The 24,387-nt window shown below is 36.9% G+C and overlaps 1 protein-coding gene across 1 annotated transcript in view; it reads left to right on the plus strand.

The window, feature by feature from the left end:
* CCDC148 (coiled-coil domain containing 148) overlaps positions 1-24,387 on the plus strand; it is a 146,607-nt gene that overhangs the window by 101,101 nt on the left and 21,119 nt on the right. Inside the window, exon 11 of the mRNA XM_014053361.2 lies at positions 17,436-17,576. Within this exon, the coding sequence (XP_013908836.2) occupies positions 17,436-17,576 (141 nt within the window). The remainder of the gene's footprint in view (positions 1-17,435; positions 17,577-24,387) is intronic.

Below are 24,387 nucleotides of genomic sequence, written 5' to 3' on the forward strand. Positions count from 1 at the left end.
TAAAAGGATGTGTTTGAGATTTCTAGTCCTTGAATAGCAAGCTGGATTTCTCCTAATAGCATTAGTGTAGCCCTTTTATTGTTTTTTTCCATTGTGGTAGTTTTAGATAGACCTAGGTTTTTTTGTTTTACCAATTAACAGAGTTCTCTTTGTCTAATTGCTTCCTCACGCGCAGACCAGGCTGCTGGGAGCATTACAGCCTTCCTCGTTTCCACGAGGCTCTGGCAGCACCGGGAGGTTCGTTAGCGGCTGCTGACGAGCCTTGGGGCCAGGTAGGGAAGTCAGGTACCCCTGCAATCCGTCAGAAGAGTCCTCTCAGCTCCGGAAGCTCTACTGGGCACTCTGGATCTCCGACGGCAGCCCAGTGTCGCTCCAAAATGCGCGGTGGCCATTTTGGGAGGGGAAAAAAGCATGTGCTTTAAATCCAAGCCGCTTTTTTTCCTGTTCTCTCTGCTGCAGCCTGGTCCCTTAGCAGATCGCCGCCGGAAGGGGTGCTGGTCAAGTGGCCTTGCTCTGGGTCGCCAGGCAGGCCTCCCCCTCCCCCGAAGATCTTGATTAGCGGCCACAAGGAGTTTGGCTTTCTGGGCCATTCCTTGTCCCTGTTAACAGCGCGGATCTGCAGCGCCCTGATGACTTCTCCTATTGCCGCCATTTTGTTGCTGCATTCCCTGCCGAGATGTTGCCTCAGAGACTCATCTCCTATTGGGGCTCTTCTTACTCCAAGCAAACTTCTGAATACCCTGGTAGGTTTTGTGGCTCCCGGTGTTTTCTTTTCTGTGGGAAATAGATCTAAATGGCTCTTTGTGTTTACAGTTGCTGACCCCTGGACTAGCCCAAAGTCAGCTGCTGCCTTTGTGCCTAAGAAAGGCCTACAATTCACCATCTTCCAGATTCTAGCCTTAATCACTACATCAAATTAGATCTCTATGATACTTATAACCAGTTGCAAATGCCAAGGATTTAGGGTTCGGTATGATTTTGTCATATTTTCTGAAGAAAAACATTTTAAAATAGCAGTTTTTGATCTCAATCTTACTATTTCTTTGTTTTGGCTCTACTCAATGAAGTGAACCTCCAACATCCCATTCTTGTACCAGTGTGAATCTTGGCCCAAAAATGTTACAAAGCTGTATAACAAGTGTTACCCATGAGGACGTTACTTAATGTCTGTATTGACTTTGGAACTCACATAACATAAGCATTGTTAGAAGTTATACTAACTAGGTACATTTTAAAGAAAATGATTGTGTGTGAGAGAAACCATTGGCTATATTGGTTTAATATCCAAGTGTCAGCCCTATAAGATAAACCATACTAAGAAACCAATGCCAAATAGGACAAGTCTACTTTTATTAGAGCAACTATTTGCAACTATCATGCAAATCTGAATGTGCTTCCCCCTCCCTCACTTTACTAGGACTAGGAAAGGGTTTGGCTGAAATGTTTTCTCAAATTAATTTCTTAGAATGGGCTTGTCTGGTTGTTGCCCTGGTGGTGGTTCTTCCTCCTGTCTTTTAAGGCCACTCCCTATTCCTTCTAGACCAAGGCACTTTAAGCTGTAAGATACTCAAGCAAGCACTCTCAATTTCCTTTGCTTTCTCTAACTGAGAAGTTTAACATACAATAGCACCATTTTTGCTATGACCAGTTCTAAAGAGAGCAATCCCACAGAGGACAGTGCTGGCCAGAAAGCAAGAAGTAGCTTGCTTCATAAGGAAAGAAAGACTACTGTGTAGCTATGAGAGGTAAAGTCCTTGATCATTTAGGATTGGCTACAGTTGGAAAAGTTGACCTTGTGGCTTCTCAGGTCCCCACATTCTTCAGCTCATCAGTCTTCAGATGGTTGATTGGCCCCCGCCAAACATTTATAATTTAATAAATACTACTTTAATTAGTACTATAGATAATAATCATAACAATTAACTATAATATGATCGCTTGGAGAGCCTATCTATCCTTGGAGATTGATCTCAACCACTTTGGGGGAGTCTGAGTTATGTATCATGGTCCTCATGATGCTATCATAGAATAAGAAAGGAGCAACAATCAGAACTGGTCTCTAGAGTAATATAATTGACTTTCTGCAAATTTGGGCAGTGGAGATAAATTGTAACTAAATGTACTTTTCATTGGGATGGTTTCTACTCTGTCCTGCTTTGTTTTGCAATAAATACAGTAGGTCCTTGTTGAATCAAAATTCAACTACCTTTTTGTGAATTTAATGAGAATCTTCAAAGTGTGGGAGAAATGACAAAGTGAAAAATTGTCTCTCCTGTTGGAAAAATCAGTTACAGTGACTCATTGGCAAATGTGGGAGGAAATGCCTATTTACCAGCAAGATCCGGCTGAGTGATACAAGTTATAGATCACAGCTTTGGTCTGTGATACAGAGGACCTGGAGTATGAGAATGTTCATCATGAACTTAGTGGTTTGTCTTTTCCCAAAGCCAAAAAATAAGAAAGCCTGATTCTGTTTTTTTGGATCTAATCCGCTGGATCATAAAACATTTCATTAAAACATTGGATTGGGTGACTTTTTTACCATGGACTGTGCATCAATCGTCTCCTAATTAGTGGCCCTCCAGTATATTGGGTTTTGTTCTCATATTTTCCCAATCCAACACATTTGCACAGTCCTCGTCTTGGAGGAAAGTCAGTTTAAGCACACGGTTAAACAGAATAGCAGTTTTGTCTTATTCTAATTTATTTACTTCTTTCAGCTATCCCCATTTTTATTTCATTCTGCCTATCAACCCGAGAGCAGGTTTTGGTTCACCCTGGAATGAGACTGACACATCTAGCACCACAATGTATAATTTGTTGCCTTAATTAGTCATGGTTAATGCACATTACGTTCTTACAGTAGGCACTAGTCAAATAATTAACTGACTATGAAGAAGTATCCCCTCTGTGTAGCAGAGCAATCTGTGTTCACTTGGCAAATCCTCTTTTTGCCATGTATAAACTGTGAAATATATTTGAAAGTAAAATTTTTAATTACAACTGGCATCCAAAGCTGCTTGCTCCTGGCAATTGCTGCTTTGCTAAAATGTGATCTCATTTGTGAAACGAGCTATGGGGGAAGCAATTCTGTACTGCTTTTATATTAGCTGAACAATCAGGATTGTTTAATGTTGAAAAAAGCACACTGAATGTTTACACAGTAAAGCCTACTTCCTGGTACTGTGTATGCACTCACACGTGCACACACACACACATGCACACACACATACCGAGGCACACAAATAAATAGTTGGGCACATTCCTACATTGAATGAGCAGGTTTCCAGGCCACAAGAATTCTAATCTCTGATGGGCATTATCATCTCTGGTGAGCTCCCAAATGTTCCAGAAATTTTTTTGAAAGTCTGCAAATGAGTCTTTGAACATGATCATATTATGCTACCTTCTTCTGATTGAAATTGTTCAATAGAAAATTAGCATTACATAAATGTTATCTTTTATATCTGGCAAAGTTTGGGTGATTATAGACATCGTATTCCATCCCCCACTTTTTTTAAAACCATGATTGGTTGTAGAAGACAAAGGAACAGCACATCGATTTGGATCACACATGAGCAGTGGCTTCTTGGTTTCAATTTTAGTATGTTTATGCAAATTGTTCTTCTACAGGAATGGATGCACACATCCACACATATCAGTATGTTACTTCATTACTCAGAAGAGAATCAGACAGACGCCTGCTATGAAACACGGTCTGAAAATAATTCCAGAACTCATTTCCTACGTGCTTTCCCTAAGGGTTTATGTGTCATTCAGTTTAGGAAAACCTGCCTTGTTGCTATGTTACAAGCCAAGGCTCAACTAAAATAATGAATCATGGCTTGATTGAGAGCAAGAAGTTAAATATCAGTTGGACAGCACCAAAACAATCCCTTCCTGGTTTATTTAGCTAATATGCTAGAGGGAACACAATTTTCAAGACTCCTGTTATTTCGTTCAAAATAAACACACTTACTGTGCCAGGTGTAATTGAATTTTTTCCTTCTGAAAAAAATTGGAAGCATTCTTTCCTCTGAAGTATCTCTGTACTGTACTTTAATTACAACTTTTTAAAAGTTCAGGATTGAATTAGGAAAGAACATTTTGTACTTTAACTGCATTTTCTAACAGATGGAAACTAAATGTCCATAGAGTTCATATCTCAAAATTCCAATTAAGGCTCTTGTTAAAAACAAGTAGTGAGCTTTCCATTTTCTGATATACTCTTGGGTTCCCTATTTATAATTATAGAAAAATAACATTTTAATTCTAGTACTATAACCACAGTTCTATCATGACTATTATTATCCTTAATATTAACATTCTTTTGATATGACAGATTCTTTTAGGATGATAGTGCAACAGGTTGCAAGGGCCAACTATACATCTAAAGCCAACTATCCCGAGTCCTAAAGTCTTTAATATGTAAGATATATTTTCATTATCCTGAGCACCAGCTCAATTAATTCAATTTATTTGCTATGTAATGGTAACTCTAGCCATTATAATTAATGAAGTTTTGGCGGACTCATTACTTTCTTATACAAAAAGCGCTATTCCAGTAAGTGGTGTGATCAGACAGTTTGATTTTTAATTGGAAAATGAAAACATATTCACAGAGATTAGGCAAGAGAAAAAATAATCTTATAGTTTGGGTTTAAATCACTGTTCTACATTTTACATTAAACCCGAAATTTATAAAACATTTTTTCTTTTTTTATATATAAGAATTTTTTATTTTTGAATAAACACAGACAAACAAAACACAAAAAACACCACAAAACCATCTTCCATTACAAATTGTAGAAAGTGTGTCAATTGGTTACAAAAAACTTTCGTGCATTCCTTCCACAGTCATCACCTGCAATTCATATCAATTTATATATTTTAAATCAAATACATACATACATACATACATACATACATACATACATACATACATACATATATTATTATTATTATCATCATACCTCAACCTTCATTTGACTATAATTGTTTTTACGTCCTTTTATATAAAATATTCCAAAATTTAAAGAAAAACCACATAATGGCATTCCGTTAACTGTTTCTATTATCATCCAGTAACATTACATCTTTATAGCATGTTCTAAATAAAAAATTGATTATATTTAATAAAAAAGTTTCTAGACCTCCTTTCTTAATCACTGTTTACAATTTATATCCAATTTCCCTTTATCAAACCAGTACATATATATATATATATATACACATTATTTTTAACTAAATTTGACTTAATTTTTTATTATAAGCTTTCATACATAACAGAATTTCTAAACTTCCTTTTGTAGTCACCATTTGCAATTTATATCAAAATTTCTCTTATCAAACCAATACATATGTATACATTGTTATCATTATCAATTATTTATTTAACTATATCCATTACCACTTCATTTTTTACATAATGCTCTAAATTTAACTAAATTTGACTATTTTTTTTATTATAAGCTTTCATATATTAACCTGTGTCTTTCCAGTAATAATGCAGTCTTATGTCTTTTGCCATTTGTGGGATTAGTCTTCTGGTTGTTTCCTTAATAAAATTTGTATGGACTTCTCTTCACAACTTTAATCAAATATTCTGAACCAATACTCAAATTCTTTTCAGGAATTCTTACTACAAATTTTTTTTCTTCCCTTCTGAATGCCATTGAACGTTATTTATATGTCTCTATAAACACATTATATTTAATTAATTCAATATATAACTTGGAACTATTTAAGGAATACTTTTGGACTCAGCAATAAGAAACATTGCTAAAGCTCTGTAATCTATTTACTTAGATACTTTGCTAATAAATATATATCACTTTAGAAGAGCAAAGCAAGTTTATATACTTGGCAGTGATTTAGTTCACTGCCTGAGTTCCTCAGGGAGGTGGGCAGCTATATAAATTTGTTAAACATCCCACAAAACCAAGAAATCAAGATGATATAGAACATGTAAACTTAATGAACAAATAAAATGTCATACAGATTATTATACCATTGTTATTATGACAAAATTAACATTCATGGCAGAAATCCGACATTTTTCCTAATAATACAAATTTTAAAGGTAGAACACAAACTATTCCTTACCCAATATTGTTATCTGTAAACACCTGATAGGTGTATAAAAACATTTCAAATTTAAGGTTTCAGAATTTGTAATGTCTCATTTTGAGATCAAAACCATTTCCCAAAAGATCACTTGAAGCAGCTATTTTCTCCCTGTATCAGTATTTGCAACTTGAATGGTCTAATTTAACAACAATGATACTTCCGTGATGTTTGAATAGAATTCTTTGCAGAATGATTAGCTGTTTTCTACTCAGATGCGCTGCTCATTTGGCACTACAATAAGCAGAAATGTTCACAGTTTTAGGATATGAATTTACAGTATCACATTTAGTATCACATTTACTTCTTACCATTAGATCTTTCCTTTCTACTCTACCAACCTTGTCCCTTCTGTGAGTACTTGGGAACCAAGATGTAGCTGTGTTCTATGAAAATATCTCACTGGTTTCAGCTTCTCTGGTTTCCTGCAAAAATGCTTGTACACACACACATTGATGCTTGATTGTGATCAGATCTTAGTAATGTTTTCAAGAGTAGAAATACTTTAAACTAGCTTCTTTTAGAAATCAGTATCCATTTAGAAATTCTGAAAGCAAAGGTTTGCATTAAATTTTCCACCTGGAGAGACTCATAATGAATTCTGAAGCATTTTGCTAGCCTATGCTTCGGCATTTTCCCCATAACAATTGTGTTTGATCAGGGTTCCTTCATTGTTATTGTTCCATGCTCCACTGTAGATTATCTGTTTTAAATAGGTGATTACAGTATCTTTCTGAGTGGAAAAATAGCAAAACTATTTCTAGTCACTTACTTCTTTGTGCTGACATTTTCATTGGAATTCTCTATGCTTTTGGGGAGGGAAAAAGCATTTTTTATTGATTTCTTCTTCAAAACATGAGTTAATTCATTTTTATGAATTTCAGAAATACTAAATTCAGGTTGCCAATATTCTTGCATGAAGGATGTTGATATCTGGTGTCCTTTGAGTGCTGTATCTGTCTATCCAACATACATTAAAATGCATAGGTGTTTGAATTATGTACCAGAATTCCAGTAAGGCAATCCACAGAGACGATTTTGGAACAATGTGACAGGAACAGTTTTATCTGCAGTGACCATAAGCTGATTTGCAGCTTTAAACTAAGCATGTTTTCTTAAAGATTATTCTCATTAAGTTACTTAGTCTTTCAGCCAATTTGCAACTCTATGCATGTATTTTATAGTCTGCCTCACCAAATCCTCCTGGGATTGCCACCTTTAACATATTGGGAGGATCAGTAATTCCAATAATTCTGAGTTTTGTAGTGGCATTTTAGAAGATACGTGAGGAGATAAATACTGTGGACTCCTTTGCTCATATATGATATACCATACCTATGCAGAATGAATTACTTAACCAGCTGAGGCAATATATAATATAGCAGATTTTGGATTGTAAATTCCTCCATATGTGGACATGGAGATAGAGACTTAGGAAATTTTGCAAATTGCATCATTATATTGTACATCTTTCTCACCTTTTGTGCCTTTCATCTATATTCCTATATATTACAATTAAGACGAAAAAGTCACCATGAGTTCTCTAAAGCTTGGCAAGAGGGAGCAGTAGCTGCATACTATAAACAGTGTGTTTCATAAAAAATATTCTTTGGAAAGGGCCACCTGTCTGAGTTCCCAAGCCGTTGACAGGATGTCATAAGAACATCTGCTTGTCCTTCTACTAGAGACGATGCCTTTTTAAAATATCACTGGAACAGCATGAACTATAACTAAGCCACTGATAAGATGTGCTAGCAAGCCATCTCCACATGTTATCGTTTATACTCTCTGATCCTTAAAAATATGAACAGGTGATAAAATCCCCAGACACTTGGAATCTCAATGTAGACCTGAAGTTCTAGAAGGGTGCTGCACAACTTTCAGCTGATTCCAGAGGGACCACCTGACAGTCTTGGTAAAGCTGAATGGATGTAGCTCAGTGGTGGGATTCAATTTTTTTTACTACCGGTTCTGTGGGTGGGGCTGGGTGAGCGTGATGTGGCTTGGTGGGCATGGCTTGTGGGTACGGCAGGGGAAGGATACTAAAAAATCTCCATTCCCACTTCAGGGGAAGGTTACTGCAAAATCCCCATTCCCTCCTGATCAGCTGGGACTCGGGAGGCAGAGAATAGATGGGGCGGGGCCAGTCAGAGGTGCTACTTACCAGTTCTCCGAACTACTCAAAATTTCCACTACCGGTTCTCCAGAACTGGTCAGAACCTGCTCAATACCACCTCTGATATAGATTGGTATATCTTTTTATCTCTAACTCTGTTCATATTTATTCAAAATTATTTTTGACATTTCATCTTGCCTTGAGTTAATTGTTTCTGAATCCTAAAAAAAACCTATTGGCACTGGTAGCCACAAAGAGTAATAACAAAGGAGCTCCTCATAGGGTCAGCCTTGCCAATAAAGTTGAAAATAGAAGGGGAAAGCTAAAAATAATCCCCAACATTGATGAGTGATGCCAACCTACCTAAAAAATAATAATTCTAGAATCAAACTCAGAAGGAAGGACATTGTATGGAGATGGGTTTGGGTGTCAGATGATGAAATTGCCAAGCAGGAAGGCATTAGATATAGAGGAAGAATGTAAAGCCTCTGATTTTGATCTAGCCAGACCAAAGCTGCAAGGAAATCTGATTACCAAATAATGCCAGTATCGAATAAATAATTGTAGGTGGATCAGGCTGGATCATTTTAACTCAGATGTTTATCTGATATATTATACAGAACAATAATTAATTAAAGAAAAAGAATTGTATTGATATTGAAAAGGGATATCACTAAGCATCTACTTAGTTACATCCCAATGAATAACAGCATTAGAATTAGCAGATATGCAGCAACATCAATGTAATACATTTCTATGTTCCTGATATCAATGCAACAGAGGAAAAAAATCTATAGCCAATTTCAAGAGATGCTAAATAAAATATCAACAAATTACACAGCACCTGGAATCACAAGAAAATTTGGATTGGCTACATGCAATAATTCACGAGATTGTTTAATTTGATCCCTTGGTGATCCCAGAGAGTGAAAGCTTTGACGTCTATTTTTCAATCTGTTTTATTGTCCATAGCTTCTAGAAGACTGCCTGATACGTTTTTCTTTTTCAGTACTCTTCACCCTCAGATTTCACCCTTGAACATTTTGGTTGGTCTTCTCCCAGTCTCACCCAACATCCCTCGTTTGTTTGCTTATTCAGTTGCTGGGTTTGTTGACCAGAAGGTTGGTAGTTCAAGACCCAAGTACCACATAATTAGGTGAGCTCTTGTTCTTGCCCCAATTCGTGCTAACCTAGCAGATCAAAAGCATGCAAATGCAAGTAGATAAATAGGTAGCACGGTGGAAGCTAACAGTGTTCTATGCCCCTTGGTATATAGTCATGCTGGCCACATGATCACAAAAACATCTTTGAATAATGCTGGTTCCCCCGACTAAGAAACAGAGATAAGCACAACCCCCTAGAGTCAGACAAGACTGAACAGGGGAAACCTTTACCTCTTTTTCTTTATCAATTGCTTAATCAACAATTGTCTAGTCAACAAGTGACTTCAGGCAGCTGACGAAAATAATTTAAAACATAAATTAACAAAGCAAAGTTATCAAACAGAAAAACAATCCACTAACAATGTAAAGTGCTCTTTTCAGGTTTACTAGACAATTTTGCTCTGGATGGAAAACAACTGACCAACAGTCAATTTTTAGCCTCTGGCACTATCTGCAGGTGGTCCTTACTTAATGACCCTAATTAGCAACTCATCACATAACTAAGCCCACTTAGAGATGACAGCCCCAGCAGTCCTGGTTGTGGTCATTAAGCAAATCATCCACGGTCATTAAGGGAAACATCGTGTGACCATGACTCATACCCTCTTGCTGGTTTCCACATTGGCTTTGTTTGTTTGAAGGTGGCTGGGAAGATTGCAGATGGTATCACAGAGCCATGGGATGCTGTAAATGCACAATTGCCGAGTGCATGAATTGCAATCACACGGCCTCAGGGATGCTGCAACAATCATAAGTGCGAAGACAAGTTGTCAGTTACTTTTTTCAGTGCCATTATAACTTTGAACAGTCACTAAATGAATGGTTGTTAAACTAGGACTACTGAAATCCTTTATAGCACTTTAAATTGCTAGCTAAATCTTCCATTATTCAGGATATTTCCCTCAGAATCTTTCTAATAGTATTTATTAGGTTTCCCCCTTTTTGTCAATTCCGTATCTGCCTTTTCTTCTCCAATGAAAACCGTAACTATCTTCTATTCCATGTGTGTTATCAGAAAAGCAAAGTATAACATTAGAACACAAGAGTTGGTTTGGGTTAATCTCCTCTAGAATGTACACGGACACAATCAACTACCACCAAAACCTTGGTGACTGCAGTCTTGTCACAGGTATTTTGATGACAGCAAAGATCAATTATTTTTTTTCAGTGTAGTATACATCAGCTAGGCACTACAAAAGCAGGAGAGAAAGAAGATATATGCTTTCAAATTGTGGATTTGGTAAGATAGTTACCAATATGAACTGCAAAAAAAACACCTTATCAATCAGACCTGGACCAAATACAGACCAACTGCTCTCTTGAGAAACTCTTGTGTGCATGCAATGTATTACGAGAGAAAAAAATTATTATGCTTACCAAGGTTGAGGGAAATAGAAGGGGAAGACAACAGATAAAGTGGATAGGTAGGATCAAAGAGATTACTGGAATGCCCTTGAAAGAGCTAGGATTATTACAAGAGACAGGTTGCGTAGATAAGAATTTCTCTATGCAGTCCACAAGATGAGTTGAGTCCTCTTTAATTGCTTCTGACTACCTGAATCACTGAATCCAGAATCTCTGAATAACACAGAATATATTACTAGTTACGGTTAAACAGTAATGGCTATATAACTCAGATGAACTCTACCTGCATATTCCCTCAAAGCCTTAGGTGCAACCTCTTTATTATCCAGAGATGATTCTTAATATAACTGGCCCAAAGAGCAAGGATAAAAATTGTTTACAAATTCATTAAATTTAGGGATAATTAATTTTAAACATTCATTAATTCAACTCATTTTGGGGAGTCCAACCAAATCGCATTTGGCTAGCCAAAGTTATCCAGCCTTGATTTCACTGGCTTAATAGTTGAGTTGTGAGATTTGGCCTTTTTAATGTAATTTATGTTTTTGATTTTTGTTTAAGTTGACATTGAACTTTGAGTAGTATTTTTGTTTGGTCATTGGGCTTAACTATAAATGTGCATTACAGAGGTCATTAACTGTGCATTTCTGAATGAGTGAGAGAAAGGAGAGGAGATACTTAGAAGTTTACGGATTCATTCCTAGGAGCAATTTAGTTATCTACAGTAGGTTGTACCTTCCATTACTGCCTGTATCATAATTAAAATAAGCTTTGCTATATAGTGTTTTTTCCATTTTCGTCCTCTAAGTTTTGTTTCTGACTGGAAGCTAGATAGCCAGTTATATATTTCGCTGGAAAACTACTTGCATGCAGTAGGTAATAAAATGAAAGGAATAATTCTTAGTTTTATAACCAAAAATGATAAAGAATAGTTAATGTTTTTTTAAAGTACCCTACTATATCAAATTGTTATTTTTATGTAATTTTAACCACCAAAAGATAATAGCAACAGCAGGGCCAAAATCTGGATGTGATCCTGCTTGGCAGTTTTAACTTGTGTGTGCTGTTTCTAAGCATAAGCCCAACTTGGTTCAAATTTTCCATTCGGGTTGATGGAGGCCTCAGCTCCATAACCATATTTTTAAATACTTAGTGTAAGCCTTGAAAATGCTCTGGAACCTCCTCATGATGCTCCATTTTGGTTTTAAACCTGAAAGCAATTTCTGACAATGTGCCACTTGGCTGGATCCCAGTGGAAGGTTTCTGGGGACTTTGGATTCTTTCAAAGTAATGGGGAGGCATTTTGAGGTAAAAATTCACACGATGACCTTCATCACAATGTTCACATGTTTTATTCAGGGCTACAAATTCAGGGCTCTGTAACCAATGTTACAGAGTGAGTGCCTGTTCAGATTTTCAAATGGCATCTTTTTGTAAGCCCTGCAGTATTGGCTAACATGCAGTCTACTAACTCAGAAGATTAAGCGACTGCATTCTTGTAATTATATACAGTTTTGTCGATTAAGTAGGCAAGTTATTTTTTCTGAAGAGACTCAGATTTTTAGTCTTGGGATTTGTTTAGCACAGAGGAGAACATTTTGTCAATGCCAGACACATTAGTCCGGGGATGGGTGGGGGTGTTGAGTTTTTGTGGTGGATTCTGACTTTGGAAGCCCTGAATTGGAAATGCAGCTGCATTGGATACAGAGGTCCAGATGACTGTGAACCCTAATTAAGAGACGTTCTATTAATTATGAGCAGTTGAGCAGAACCAGGTCTTTCAGGGGAAGTGTAAAAGTGACAGAAAAGCCATTGGTGGAGTGAGGGAGCCATTGTGTTCATGTCCTTCTAATTATAATTGTCAAGTTCTTTAAATTCTTGATAGGGTTTGAATGTTTCCATTTTTTATCAGCTATGTTTGCTCCATGAGTGGTGGTAACTGTGGGTATTGTTGTTATTATTTTTGATTGATTGATTGATTGATTGATTTCTATCCCACTTGTCTTCTCAGAAGGCACAATCTAATGTCCTAAGCAGCATGTAATGCTTTGTTTTTTTTTCTGATGGACCTGCTAGAAGCAAGAAATCTAATGACAGGGAGTATATCTGAACCTCTTGTTTGTTATAATGTCATATTATATGTACATCAACCATATGTGAAGGCTATACGAGAGCTAGATCAAACCAAGTCAGTTTTGTCTGTATTCTGCATACAAAATTGCCTTCATTTGCATCCAGGAAAGATTATATTTGCAGTTTATCCCCAACCTGGTCATTCAGATCTGCCAATGGTGCACCCTTTGCCGATATAATTTGAGTTTATCTATCTTGCTGTTCTGTTTTTCTCTCTCCTTCTACCTTTCCCAGTGTTATAGAGTTCTCAAAAGAGCCAGGTCTTCAGATAATATGTCTAAAAATATGATAATTTAAGCCTGATAATTTGTCCTTTGAATGAAAACTCTAAATTATTTGTTCTATAAGCAGTCTGTTTGTTTGTTTGATCCCCCCTCCCCCGCTATCCATGGTATACTCAGGAGTCTTCTACAATACTAAGGATGAAAATTCTCTTTCTGTAGTGTTCTTCAAAATCCAACATACCCTTCCATAAAAGTGCCATATTGCCCGTATGAATCTAATCTCTGTAAGTATAGACATATCTCGGCTTCTGAATATCTTTTCAAGGCCATCATTGGTACGTTAGTGGGCACTGGTCTGTGACATATTTTTTTACTGCTGGTTCCTTTACTACTGGTTCCTTTTACTGCTGGTTCCTTTCCTTTGATGATAGTTGATTCTAAAATGCAGAAGCTATTCACTATTTCAGTATCATCCTGGTCATTTCTAAGTGGTTGCTCCATCTGTTGTCATTAGTTCTGTCTTAGTCCCATTTTTCATTATTTGACTTTTATGGCTAGAACTTCCAGATGTTTTCCATTTTCAGCTATTATAGTAGTGTCATCAGCATATTCTTCCTTCAGCCTTAAAACCATGCTCATTTTTCTAATAATTCTGCTTCCCGCAATATATATATTCAGTATGTAGGCTGAATAAATAAGCAGGGTATATATAGACTTGTCTCATTTTTTATTTTATTTTTTGCTGACCTGCAGCCAGTCTGTTTTAGCATGTTCCAGTTGAATTGTGGTTTCTTGAACATGTATAGGTTTTGTATGAATACAATGAGATGTACTGGGTGTCAGCTCCGGCCAGCCCAGAGACCTGGAGCTGCCATTCAGGGGAGAAACCCAGGCCAGCGCCAAGACTCACCAGGCTTCACTCCTCCACAAGCAGTTGAGTAAATCTACAAAGCTAGTAATAACTGACTGACAACAATCCACGATTAATTGCCGGGTGGTTTTCGTTCTGGGTTATGAGGGGATGGGTGTGCTCACACTTGGGGTGCAGGTTATCCTAATTACTAAGTAACTATAAAAGGTGGTGGGGCACACCGGGTGGCAGCTCTGACAATTTGTTCATTGCCTTAATGCTCCAGTTCGTGCTGGAGGAAGAATACAAACTGCATTTACAAGCCGTTTTGGTGTTTGGCTCTTTTCATTAAACCTTCGGAACCTGACACTGGGATTCTATTTTCCTAGGGACATTCCGCAGCTTGATATGGTTGAAACAGTTTATTACTTTCTATAATCAGTGGAACACATGTTTACTTATTTTTGGTATTCTTTGGCTTTCTTAATTATCCAGGGTGTGTCAGCAATAATGTCTAGTGTTTCTTGGCTTTTCTAAAATTAGTTTGAACATTTGGGATCTCTCTGCATACAATTTTAATCTACATTGAATGTCGCTTAGATTAATATTTTATAATAGTATTATTATTAGTACTTATTTTACTAGCATGTCAAATTAAGGATACTGTATGATAGTTGTACACTCTATTTAAGTCTCCTTTCTTTGGTATTGGCATGTATACTGACCTATTCCAATCTGTTCATCAGATTGTGTTGTTCTTGCACATTTGATGACATAGTTTACTCAGAAACCTTTTTTTTTTAGATATTCCTGTAGTCTTCTAATTTGGTAATGATCAGAGTGCTGATTTAATATACTCTTCTAATACTACAGATTTATGTAAGTAGGAAATATTTTTTAGGTATCGTGGATGTTGACATCTCTATTTTACATAATTTCAGTAAGCTCTTACTTTGGTCTCCCTTGAATCAGTTATTATCTGTCCATTGTGACTTTTAGAGTACCATTTCAAGACTGGATCACCTTCTGAGTTCAGAGATTGTTTGGAAGATTTTCCTTATTTTTCTTTCTCTGTTTTCATTTCCAGTATCTTTTTAGATGTCATTGTACTACTGCCTGTTTTCTCATCCACTAATTCTCTTAGTTTCTTTCTGATATCTTTTTCTGTTATGGCTTTGGCTTCTCTTCTTGGCAGTTTCCATGTTTTCTTCCAACATCAGTTTGCTTCTTTCTTTTTCTTTATCTTTGGAATTCTTTTTTCACATGAATCCTTAACAACTTTCTCTTCACGCTTCCTCTTCATGGAGAAAATCTATTTGTGTGGGTCACTAAGAATCAACACTGACTTGATAGAACATAATCAAACAATTCCTCTGTTTTCTTATCAATGAAGTTCAGATCTTCAAAGTAATTCAGGATGTTCTCTGAAAATGATGTCTGTATGTTCAAGATTATGCCATGTAAATTGAGTGACTTTCTTCTTCACCTTAGCTTGACTTGGAACTTGTACAAGTGAAGTTCATGGTCTGTTTCACAGTCAGCCCTTGGCCATGTCTTTGCTGTTATAAATGACTTTGTTCAGGTTTTTCTTAATATGGTGCAGAAGACAGACACAAAGACTGGATTTGTTTTACTCACAGAAATGGCTTTATTGTACAAAACTAAACTCCTATTCTGTACTTCTGTAGTTAATGTTAATTCTATGCTCATTTCTATTTTCCTACTTATTTTATTCTGCTATTTATATAAGTTCACAATTAATAATAAAAATAATACAATAAAAAGAAAATATATACATGAAGACGTAATTTCTAACTGTCATTACAATAAGTGTAGACAAATTTACTAAGTGCTTAGTGGACACCTCCTATAAGACTACAAACAGATATCTCTTCATTCCCTATCCTATACCTTATCTATAAACAAACTCATAAACGATCAACATTTAAATCCTGGGGTCAGCAAGAAATCTGTTGGTTTGACAAAAGTGTGTGTGTGTGTGTGAGAGAGAGAGAGAGAGAGAGATTTTAATTTTGATCAAATAAACCAACTTTAGATTCCATTTACTTCTACGGTCTTAGTTATTTCATTGAAATATTATAGAATTTGATATATCTTCAATTCTTCTTTATATCAATAGAAGAGAATAGGAGCGAATTGTGAATTCCTTGCTGCTTTATGAACTTGGTTGTTTTCTTGCTTGTTTCATTACCTGGCTAGATAACATCAGCAGTGCTAATGGGTATAGAGTTTGTTCCCTGCCAGTGCTGATGGAGGTTGATTTTCTCCTTAGTAGTTCCTTGATTAGGCTATTGTTTTCTCCTTGATTGTTTATCTGCTTAAGTGTTTGTCTCTTTGTAGTTCTTTATTAAGGTATTGTTTTCTGCTTGGTTGTCTGGTATTAATTGTCTAGTATTAATTTCTGCTTATCTTGGTGTAGAATGCTTGAAATAATGTATTCTGTTTGTTTCTTAGCATTTTCATTTTCTCTTTTGAATAATGTGTACATGAGATTTATCTTTATGTGTATATTGATGGCTGGTGTGCTTGGATGTCAAACTTCCAGGAATTCTGTCGCAATTTTCAATTTAACTTAGTCTAGGATGCTCACAGTTTACCAGTTGAAACTATGATTGAGTCTGTCCATTATCTGTTGTGAGATTATTTTACCATGTCTTCTGACTGTTAGTTGGTGTTCATGGATGTGCTCTGCTAATCTTCTGCTTGTCTGTCCTACATAGTGGCCGTTATGGTCCTTATAGTCTCTATAGTCCCTATGTTGTAGATGACTCCTGCTTTTTCTTTTTCAGCTATTGGATCTTTTGGTTTAGTTAAGATGTTTTGTAGGACTTTAGTTAGTATGGCTAACTAATGGCTATGGTGATGCCATGTAGCAACCAAGGACTCCACAGTTCAAATCTGAGAGACATATATTCTCTTCTATACAACAGGTTGTAATAATCTGATAGTTTTTTCTAAGATGTTTCTAATATTTCATGGGTGTGGAGAGCATGCCGTCCCTACCAGTTCGGAGACTCAGTTGCCATTTCCACTACAGGTTCCACTAAACCGGTGCGAACCGGTAGGAACCCACTTCTGCTTCACACCTAAAGTGATCCTGTGAGGATATTTTACTCAATTGCTTTCTTCACTCCCTGATTCCAGAACACACCTGCTACCATGAGTTTGCAAGAGTTGGAGGTATGCACGGGAGTGGGCGGTCAAAAAGGTGAAGATGATAGCTGCAACTGTCTAAACCCACCATTTTTAAATATAGGCTTGTGCAGGGTGTGTAAAAAGGGGCAAGAGTGGTGTCCGTCCGGAGTGGTAGGGATATGTCAAACATGGAAACAACGTTTGCCCAAAGTGAATTGGGCTGTATTCCCACTAGTGTGTGGGGGAAAACTTCTAAAACATGAGCAAATAGAAATTTTGAGGTTGTCTCAATTTGTCTGAAGGTGCTGTTGTGGCGTGCTCAGCAAGAGGAGGCTGCCCGTCTGGAAGCTGCAATTGCCGCCGGAAGAAAAGAAGAAGAAGATGAAAAGGAGAAGTTTCGGAAAGAAAAAGAATGCCTTCAAAGAGCGGAGGATAAAGAAAAAGTATGCAATCTGTCTGTCTGCGTGTTTGTGTGTGTGTGCGTGTGCGCGTGCATGCGCATGCACGCTTTAAATGCTTTAATATATTTAAAACGTTAATTGATCTGGATACTTTATACTCTTGTAAGCAGTCTTAAGGATTATTACAGAGATTAATGAGTGCTTAGTGGATATCAGCCAGGCCAGTATATTTTGCAGCTTTGAAAACTCTTGACTTTTTCACAGCCATGTTAAGTCTCCCCGCCCCACTCCCCCCCCCCCATTGGAAAAAAAAGACCCTATTATGAAGAGCATGCTTGCAGGCATATGCCTACTGTACTCTCACAAAGAGAGAGGCAGAGACAGAGAGAGAGAGAGAGAGAGAGAGCAGAGAAGCCAGCGAGAGGCAGATTTTTGCTGTCAAGAGCAACCGTGGCAAAGACCAGAGTGGTTTGCAATGCAGCAGCAAAGGTATGCTGCAATGCACCAAATAAGCTTTCCCGGGGTAATGCCTGCACAAAGCAAATGAAGCATCACAGAGACCGCTTCGGGGAACAGTGGGCCTGATGCCCAGTAGCAAAGATAGGGGCAAACGCCTGAAGTGGGTCTCAGGAAGTCTGTTTGCATTATTAGCCTTCCTTTTTCTGATCCTTTGAGAAGCAGAATCCAGAAGGCAAGCAATCAGCAGCCTCCGAGAGGGAGAAATATGAAAAAGAGGATCGTTGGAATTACAGCATGTATTATATGGCTCCTCGGAATGCCATTACCACAATGGGGGCTATTAAGTAAAATTATTATTATTCTTCTTTTTTTACTAAACATCATCTTCCACATTTGAAGGGTCAGATGCCTTGTTTAAAAGCAGCTTTTCAGAATGGGATTCCCGGGCTCTCATAGTACCGTTCAGTGTTTTTATTGCCGAATAAGTTATAACAAAAATAAAATCAGGTAAAGTGTAGAGCTTTATTTTAGGTGACTTATTCTATTTTTGTTTTGGTTTGAGAGGGTGAAGGTTAACTGTAAATAATCCCTTTTTTAAGAAAGAGTGCCTTTATCACTCTTTTCAAGACTCACTGAAATAAATATGATTAGTGGATGCAAAGAATTTCTTCTTTCATAAAATGAATTCACCGATGAAGGAAAAAACAATCATATGTCTATTTGGAGGAAAACATAATGGTACTTCATCCTGAAAAAACTTAGCATTTATTCTTGTGAAACATTAAAACCTGATTTTTCAGAAGAGAATGGCAAGAAGAAAATTTCATGACTGCAATTTATTATCATTTCTAAAACTACCTTTATAGAGATAGCGCACATATTTAGGATTAAAAGAATAATTTTTGCTTTCCTGGCTTGAATCCCAGGATATGTGGAAGCATTTTTTAATGCACATTGGCACTTTTTGGCTGATTTGTTTTTTTCCCTGAGACCTTAGTTTTTTATATTGCTTCATGGACAGTTTAGATCTCTCCAAATATATCTAAAAGATATTTTTTGATGGCCAATGAGGTTGTTTTTTAAAGATATGGCAGCATAGTATAATATAAATTTTGTAAATAATTAGTTGAGCCCTGTAGATGCTGTGTTCTTATTACTTTTCCAGCTTGCTCAGATTAGCAAGTTTTTTTCATGTGGCTATGAAGTGAACTAGATTTAACTTTGTCCAAAATGCACTTTGGGAATCTTGGTAGTAGTGCAACCACCTGCAAAGGGTCAAGTGTTGTTTGTAGTACCTCTCATAAATTATATATTTTAAAGATTATTAATTAAAAGCTGCAATATCACAAAAATGCTAAGTTCCTCTCGGCTTGGCAATGAGGTGATCATATTTCACAAGATTTTGGTAATCCTGTAAGATTTCAATTATTTTTCTATGTTTGTTGGTCCCTACATTAGAAAAAGAGTGTTAACTGTTATTTACAATTTCAGATATTCGAAGATATTATAGCAGGCAACTTTCCTGCTATAAGCTTTATAGTAGGCAAAGAGAAGCCATTTGCTTAAGATCTTCCAGATTGCTCACATTGCTTTTAGTACATTTGTAACTGAAAACAGTTGTAGTAAACAGTAAGGTTGTCCATGCTTTGAAAATAATTCAGAAAAGGTCCCTTGAGAAGTGTGTGAGTATAGCATCTCTTTAAAGCACCCATGTCTTCTTTTTCAGACTTCTGTATAAACCTGGAGAATAATGTACTTGATTTAATGAGTTGAATAAAGGCCCAGCTGCTTGAATTGTTGATGTCCTAAAGCAATCACAATTTTTTTTCAGTCTTATAGAGAAACCTGAAAAAAGACATGACTGTTTTAAAAAGTCTCACTCCTAGTCATTCCAAAGGACCTCTTCTGAATAATTTTAGAAATCTGACGGATTTTATGCCTATGTCTGTGCTACTGCTAGGTTCTGGAGTGACACATTTAAGATTATGCATGCCACATTAATACATATTATTATGAACAGCATTATAATGCTGCAGCATGACATACATTTTCTAACTGTTTATAGGCTTCACATTCTGCCTTGATCAGGATAGGTTTTGACACTATGAAAGCAGTTGTCATACAAAATAAACCGCTTCACCAACTTATAGCCCACATAACCAGACTGAATTTGATTAGTTTGAATTTTAACACCTGTGTCTAGTTCTGCCACAATGAAAAGTGCATATGCCCTAATATTGAGTTGCCGTTGATTATTTGGGGGATTTGTATTCACTCCTGGCAGGAATTATCATTTAGTTGCTCTTTAAGTAAAATGGATGCCTCTGTAATTTTCCAAATAATATTATCTCCATAGAAATCAGTCATCTTCTCTCCTTCATGAAGGCAAAAGAGTAAACCTACAAGTAAGGGAACAGACATACAATGCTTGAAACCTATTCATACAGTCTGTCTCCTCTCAACCCCCATGCATAAAACATTGAACATTATATTTTTAATGGAAAAAGATTTTAGGGCTGCTTGACATGGTAGCAGCATGGAAAATGAAAGCAATTTCCATAGATACTAACCTAGAGGCCATATAGATGTAGACCGGGGGGGGGGGGGACTCAATTTTATTGAGGGCTGCATCAGGGTTATGTTTGACCTTGAGGGGTTAGGATGGGTTTGGCCAGGGTGGGCGTGTCCTGCATGACATCACTCGTGTTGTGGTGGCCTGAGCTCTCTGCCATTGTAAATGGGCTCCCAAGCTCCGTTTCCGGCTGGGATAGCCTCCTGCAACCCTCTGCCAGTGAAAACGGAGCTCAGGAGGGCTGCATGCTGCCCTTCTGAGCTCCATTTTTGCTAGCAGAGGCACTGCGGGCTGGTCCTTTACTGTTTCCAGAATGACCCCACGGGCTAGGTCTAAGCACCCCGTGGGCCAGATCCATCCCCTGGGCCTTGAGTTTGACACCCCTGGTGTAGACAATGCCCAGTAGATACTATAAGTCTCCAAACAGTAACTCTACTCAAAAAATCCACATAGGAAGGGTCCTTTTCTTTTAAAATATATAAATAATCTGGAATCCTATCAGAGGATTTTTCTTTTTACTTTTTTCTGAGTCACCATCATTCAGCAGATCATATGAAAGTATCATAAAACCCCCACTCAGATTATATATACCAAATGTAACATTTTAGAAATCCAACTAAACCTTATTAAAATGAATAAATCCAATTAAATCCATAAGTATCTTTGCTATATAGAACCATTACTGTGCTACAGTGTAAAGTTAGAGCAAGTATAGGATTTATATTCTGATAATTCCCAAAGTCTGTTGACCCTTGAATGTTTTATGAGAATGATTTATCTCTTTGGCAGTATTATGTATAACAAGCCGATTAATGAAGCAGGTCGGATTTTATTATAAGGCTTAAAATATGTCCAATGATATTTAGTAGAAAGGTGGTTATAACTGGAGGATATATAGATTTCTTCTGTTCAATCACATCTGATTTTTGGCGAATGCCCGGACAAGTCACTGTAGTTTTCTTGGCAAGGTTTTCCTTCTTCTAGCTATTGTCTACTTCCTACAGCTGGGAGATAGTGACTAGCCCAAGGTCATCAGTTGGCTTTGTGCCTAAGGTGGGACTAGAACCAGTGGTAGGATTCAGCCAGCTCGCAACTATCCGGGAGAACCGGTTGTTAACTTTTTAAGCAGCTTGGAGAACCGGTTGTTGGAAGAAATCACATTTTGTTTTTTCCCACTTTACAGGGCTAATCCTGAAAGGAAGGCAGGAAGGAAACATTCTGGTGTTGTTTCTAGACTAACCTTTATTGCCTTGCTTACAGGAAACTGCCTCTCCGGTTAATCCTTATTACATTGTAACAGCTAAGGTGAAGCGCCCATCGATCTGAGTGACATTGAGTTGGCCATGCCCACCCAGTGACATGACCACCGAGCCATGCCTGCCCAGCTGGTCATTAAGGCAGAGAACCAGTTGTTAAATTAGTTGAATCCCACCACTGACTAGAACTAATAGTCACTGGTTTCTGTCCTGATACCTTAAATAGTACATCAAACTGGTATATATACACATACACTCACTGTGTGCATACACACGGTTCCACCACAAAATCACGGAGGACAAAATCGCGCTCGACAAAAGCGCGCATTTGACGTCATCACAGCGCGACGAAAACATCGTGCTGTGATCGAAAAATGTAAAAATAAAGCTAAAACCTTACCCTAACCCCCCCAAACCTAACCCTAAACCTAACCCTAAACCTAACCCTTAACCTAACCCTAAATCTAACCCTAAACCTAACCGTTAACGTAACGAAAAACCTAACGCTAACCCTTAACCTAACGCTAAACCTAACGCTAACGCTCTAAACCTGACCCTAACCCTTAACCTAACCCTAACCCTAACCCTTAACCTAACCCTTACCTTTATGTGAATCGGCTTGCTTTAATTTTAATTTTATTTCAATTTTTAATTTTTTTCGTCGCGCTGTGATGACGTCACATGCGCGCTTTCGTCGAGCGCGATTTTGTCCTCCGCGCTTTTGACGGGTCACGCATACACACAGATACACACTACATAACCTGTGACCTTTTGGGTCAATCCTTACGAGATTCCTCAGTGCTTTCAACAATGACAGAACCTGTAACTGGAAAAGTTGGGATACATTCAGAGATGTATCTGCATTGAAAACAGCCCATATTGAACTGTATAACACAGTTAAACTATAACAGAGGAAAAATAATACAATGTTTTGTATTATGTCATAAACTTTCATGATAATGTTTATCATAAAAATATTATAAAATTTGCCAAATTTCAATTCCATAGGAATCGTGGTTCACAAATTTGGGACAATTTCAATAAGTTATAGCAATAGCAATAGTTATCCCATCTGAGGTACCTTAATATATGTTATACATTGCTAATTTAGGATTAATTGTTAAATATCAGATAACTCATTATGGGTAAACATCAGTGTTAAATATTATACTTAAGATTAATATTTAAGAATTAGATAACCCTATACTGATAACCATCTGTCTGCTAAAACACCAGAGTTTGTGGAAACGCTTTTGTCTAAAAATGATTGATAAATTTATCTTTAAAATGTAATAATTTCATTTTGAATGAGTTATTTTTTTTTGAACAACTGAGCTATCTTCAAATCTCAAAATAGATGTTCCACTCATCTTATTTATGTAAGTTGCTTGAGCTTCCTTTGAAGCTCTTAGTTCCACTGACTCTGTTGAAATTAACCATAGAAGAAAACTTTTACGAATGGTTTAGGTGGGCCTGGAAATGTAATGCAAGAATTCTATTTGAAAATATTGTACAGAGATTTTAAATCTAGTTGGAGAGTCATATGCACCAGAGATTTTTTAGAGATCAGTGTTTGCAGCATTCATCTCCTTCCTTTTATTGGAATAGCCCAGCAGATCTATAGATACCCATTTAGAGCAAAGATTGCCATCTAGTGTAAGTCTGACTTTGAAAACTCTTCAAAAAGATAGATGTTGGAGCTTCAGTAAAATGAACAAGATAGATGTGCTCAGATTTTATAAAGTAGCACGATAAAACCAGAAAACTTTTATATCCTTAACTGTCCTGTTTGCTGAATACATTAATACGAACTGTATGTGTTGTGTTTTTTTTAATAAAGCTTTTAATTTTGTTTGTTATAAAAAATTGGAGCATATTTGGCACCTTAATATTAACTGAATGATTTATCTTTCACTCCCTGTCTAGAGTAAATATTATAAATCAAGAGCTTTGGAAGTAATCACTGTTTTGTTCATCTTAGGAATGTTACATGCTATGGTAGATAGGGAGACAGACAGACATCTAATGAGCTATAGGTATAATACCAGCTTTTATTTTCAGGGAAACAAATAGAACAGTTTTGCAGTTCACAATCCTTCAATCTTTCTGGCAACTGCAAAGATAATTGCTGAACTAATTGCTGTATAATGGAAAAAGCATCTGCCATCATTGGTTATTCGTATGCAATATTTTATATGGGATTATTAAAAAAGGTCAGATTGAAGGAGTAACAAAACAAAAAAGTTCTTTATTAAATGTAACAAATGGCACTTCCAGCCTGTTCTAGTACTAGTATCTTTTGGGGGAGAAATATCAATATGGGAATAATTTCTGACAGATGCTTCCATGCAGTAGAGAGAAATTAACATCGTGATGTTCTCTATTAAAATTATTTGAACCATCTCCAAGATGCAGTGTGAGGCACCATGCATATTGAAGCAGCTTTCCTTACTGGCATCCCTCACTGGATTTGTAAAATAAAATAATGGTAACGTGAGATGTGGGCAAATCTTGAAAGACTACTGTCTTTCTACCATCTAACTCCCTCCCTTTCCCTCTCCTCCTG

The sequence above is a fragment of the Thamnophis sirtalis genome, unplaced genomic scaffold, assembly GCF_051295495.1.
Source record: "Thamnophis sirtalis isolate CommonGarterSnake01/CBP01778 unplaced genomic scaffold, rThaSir2_p1.2 scaffold_1, whole genome shotgun sequence".
NCBI classification, from domain to species: Eukaryota; Metazoa; Chordata; class Lepidosauria; order Squamata; family Natricidae; genus Thamnophis; species Thamnophis sirtalis.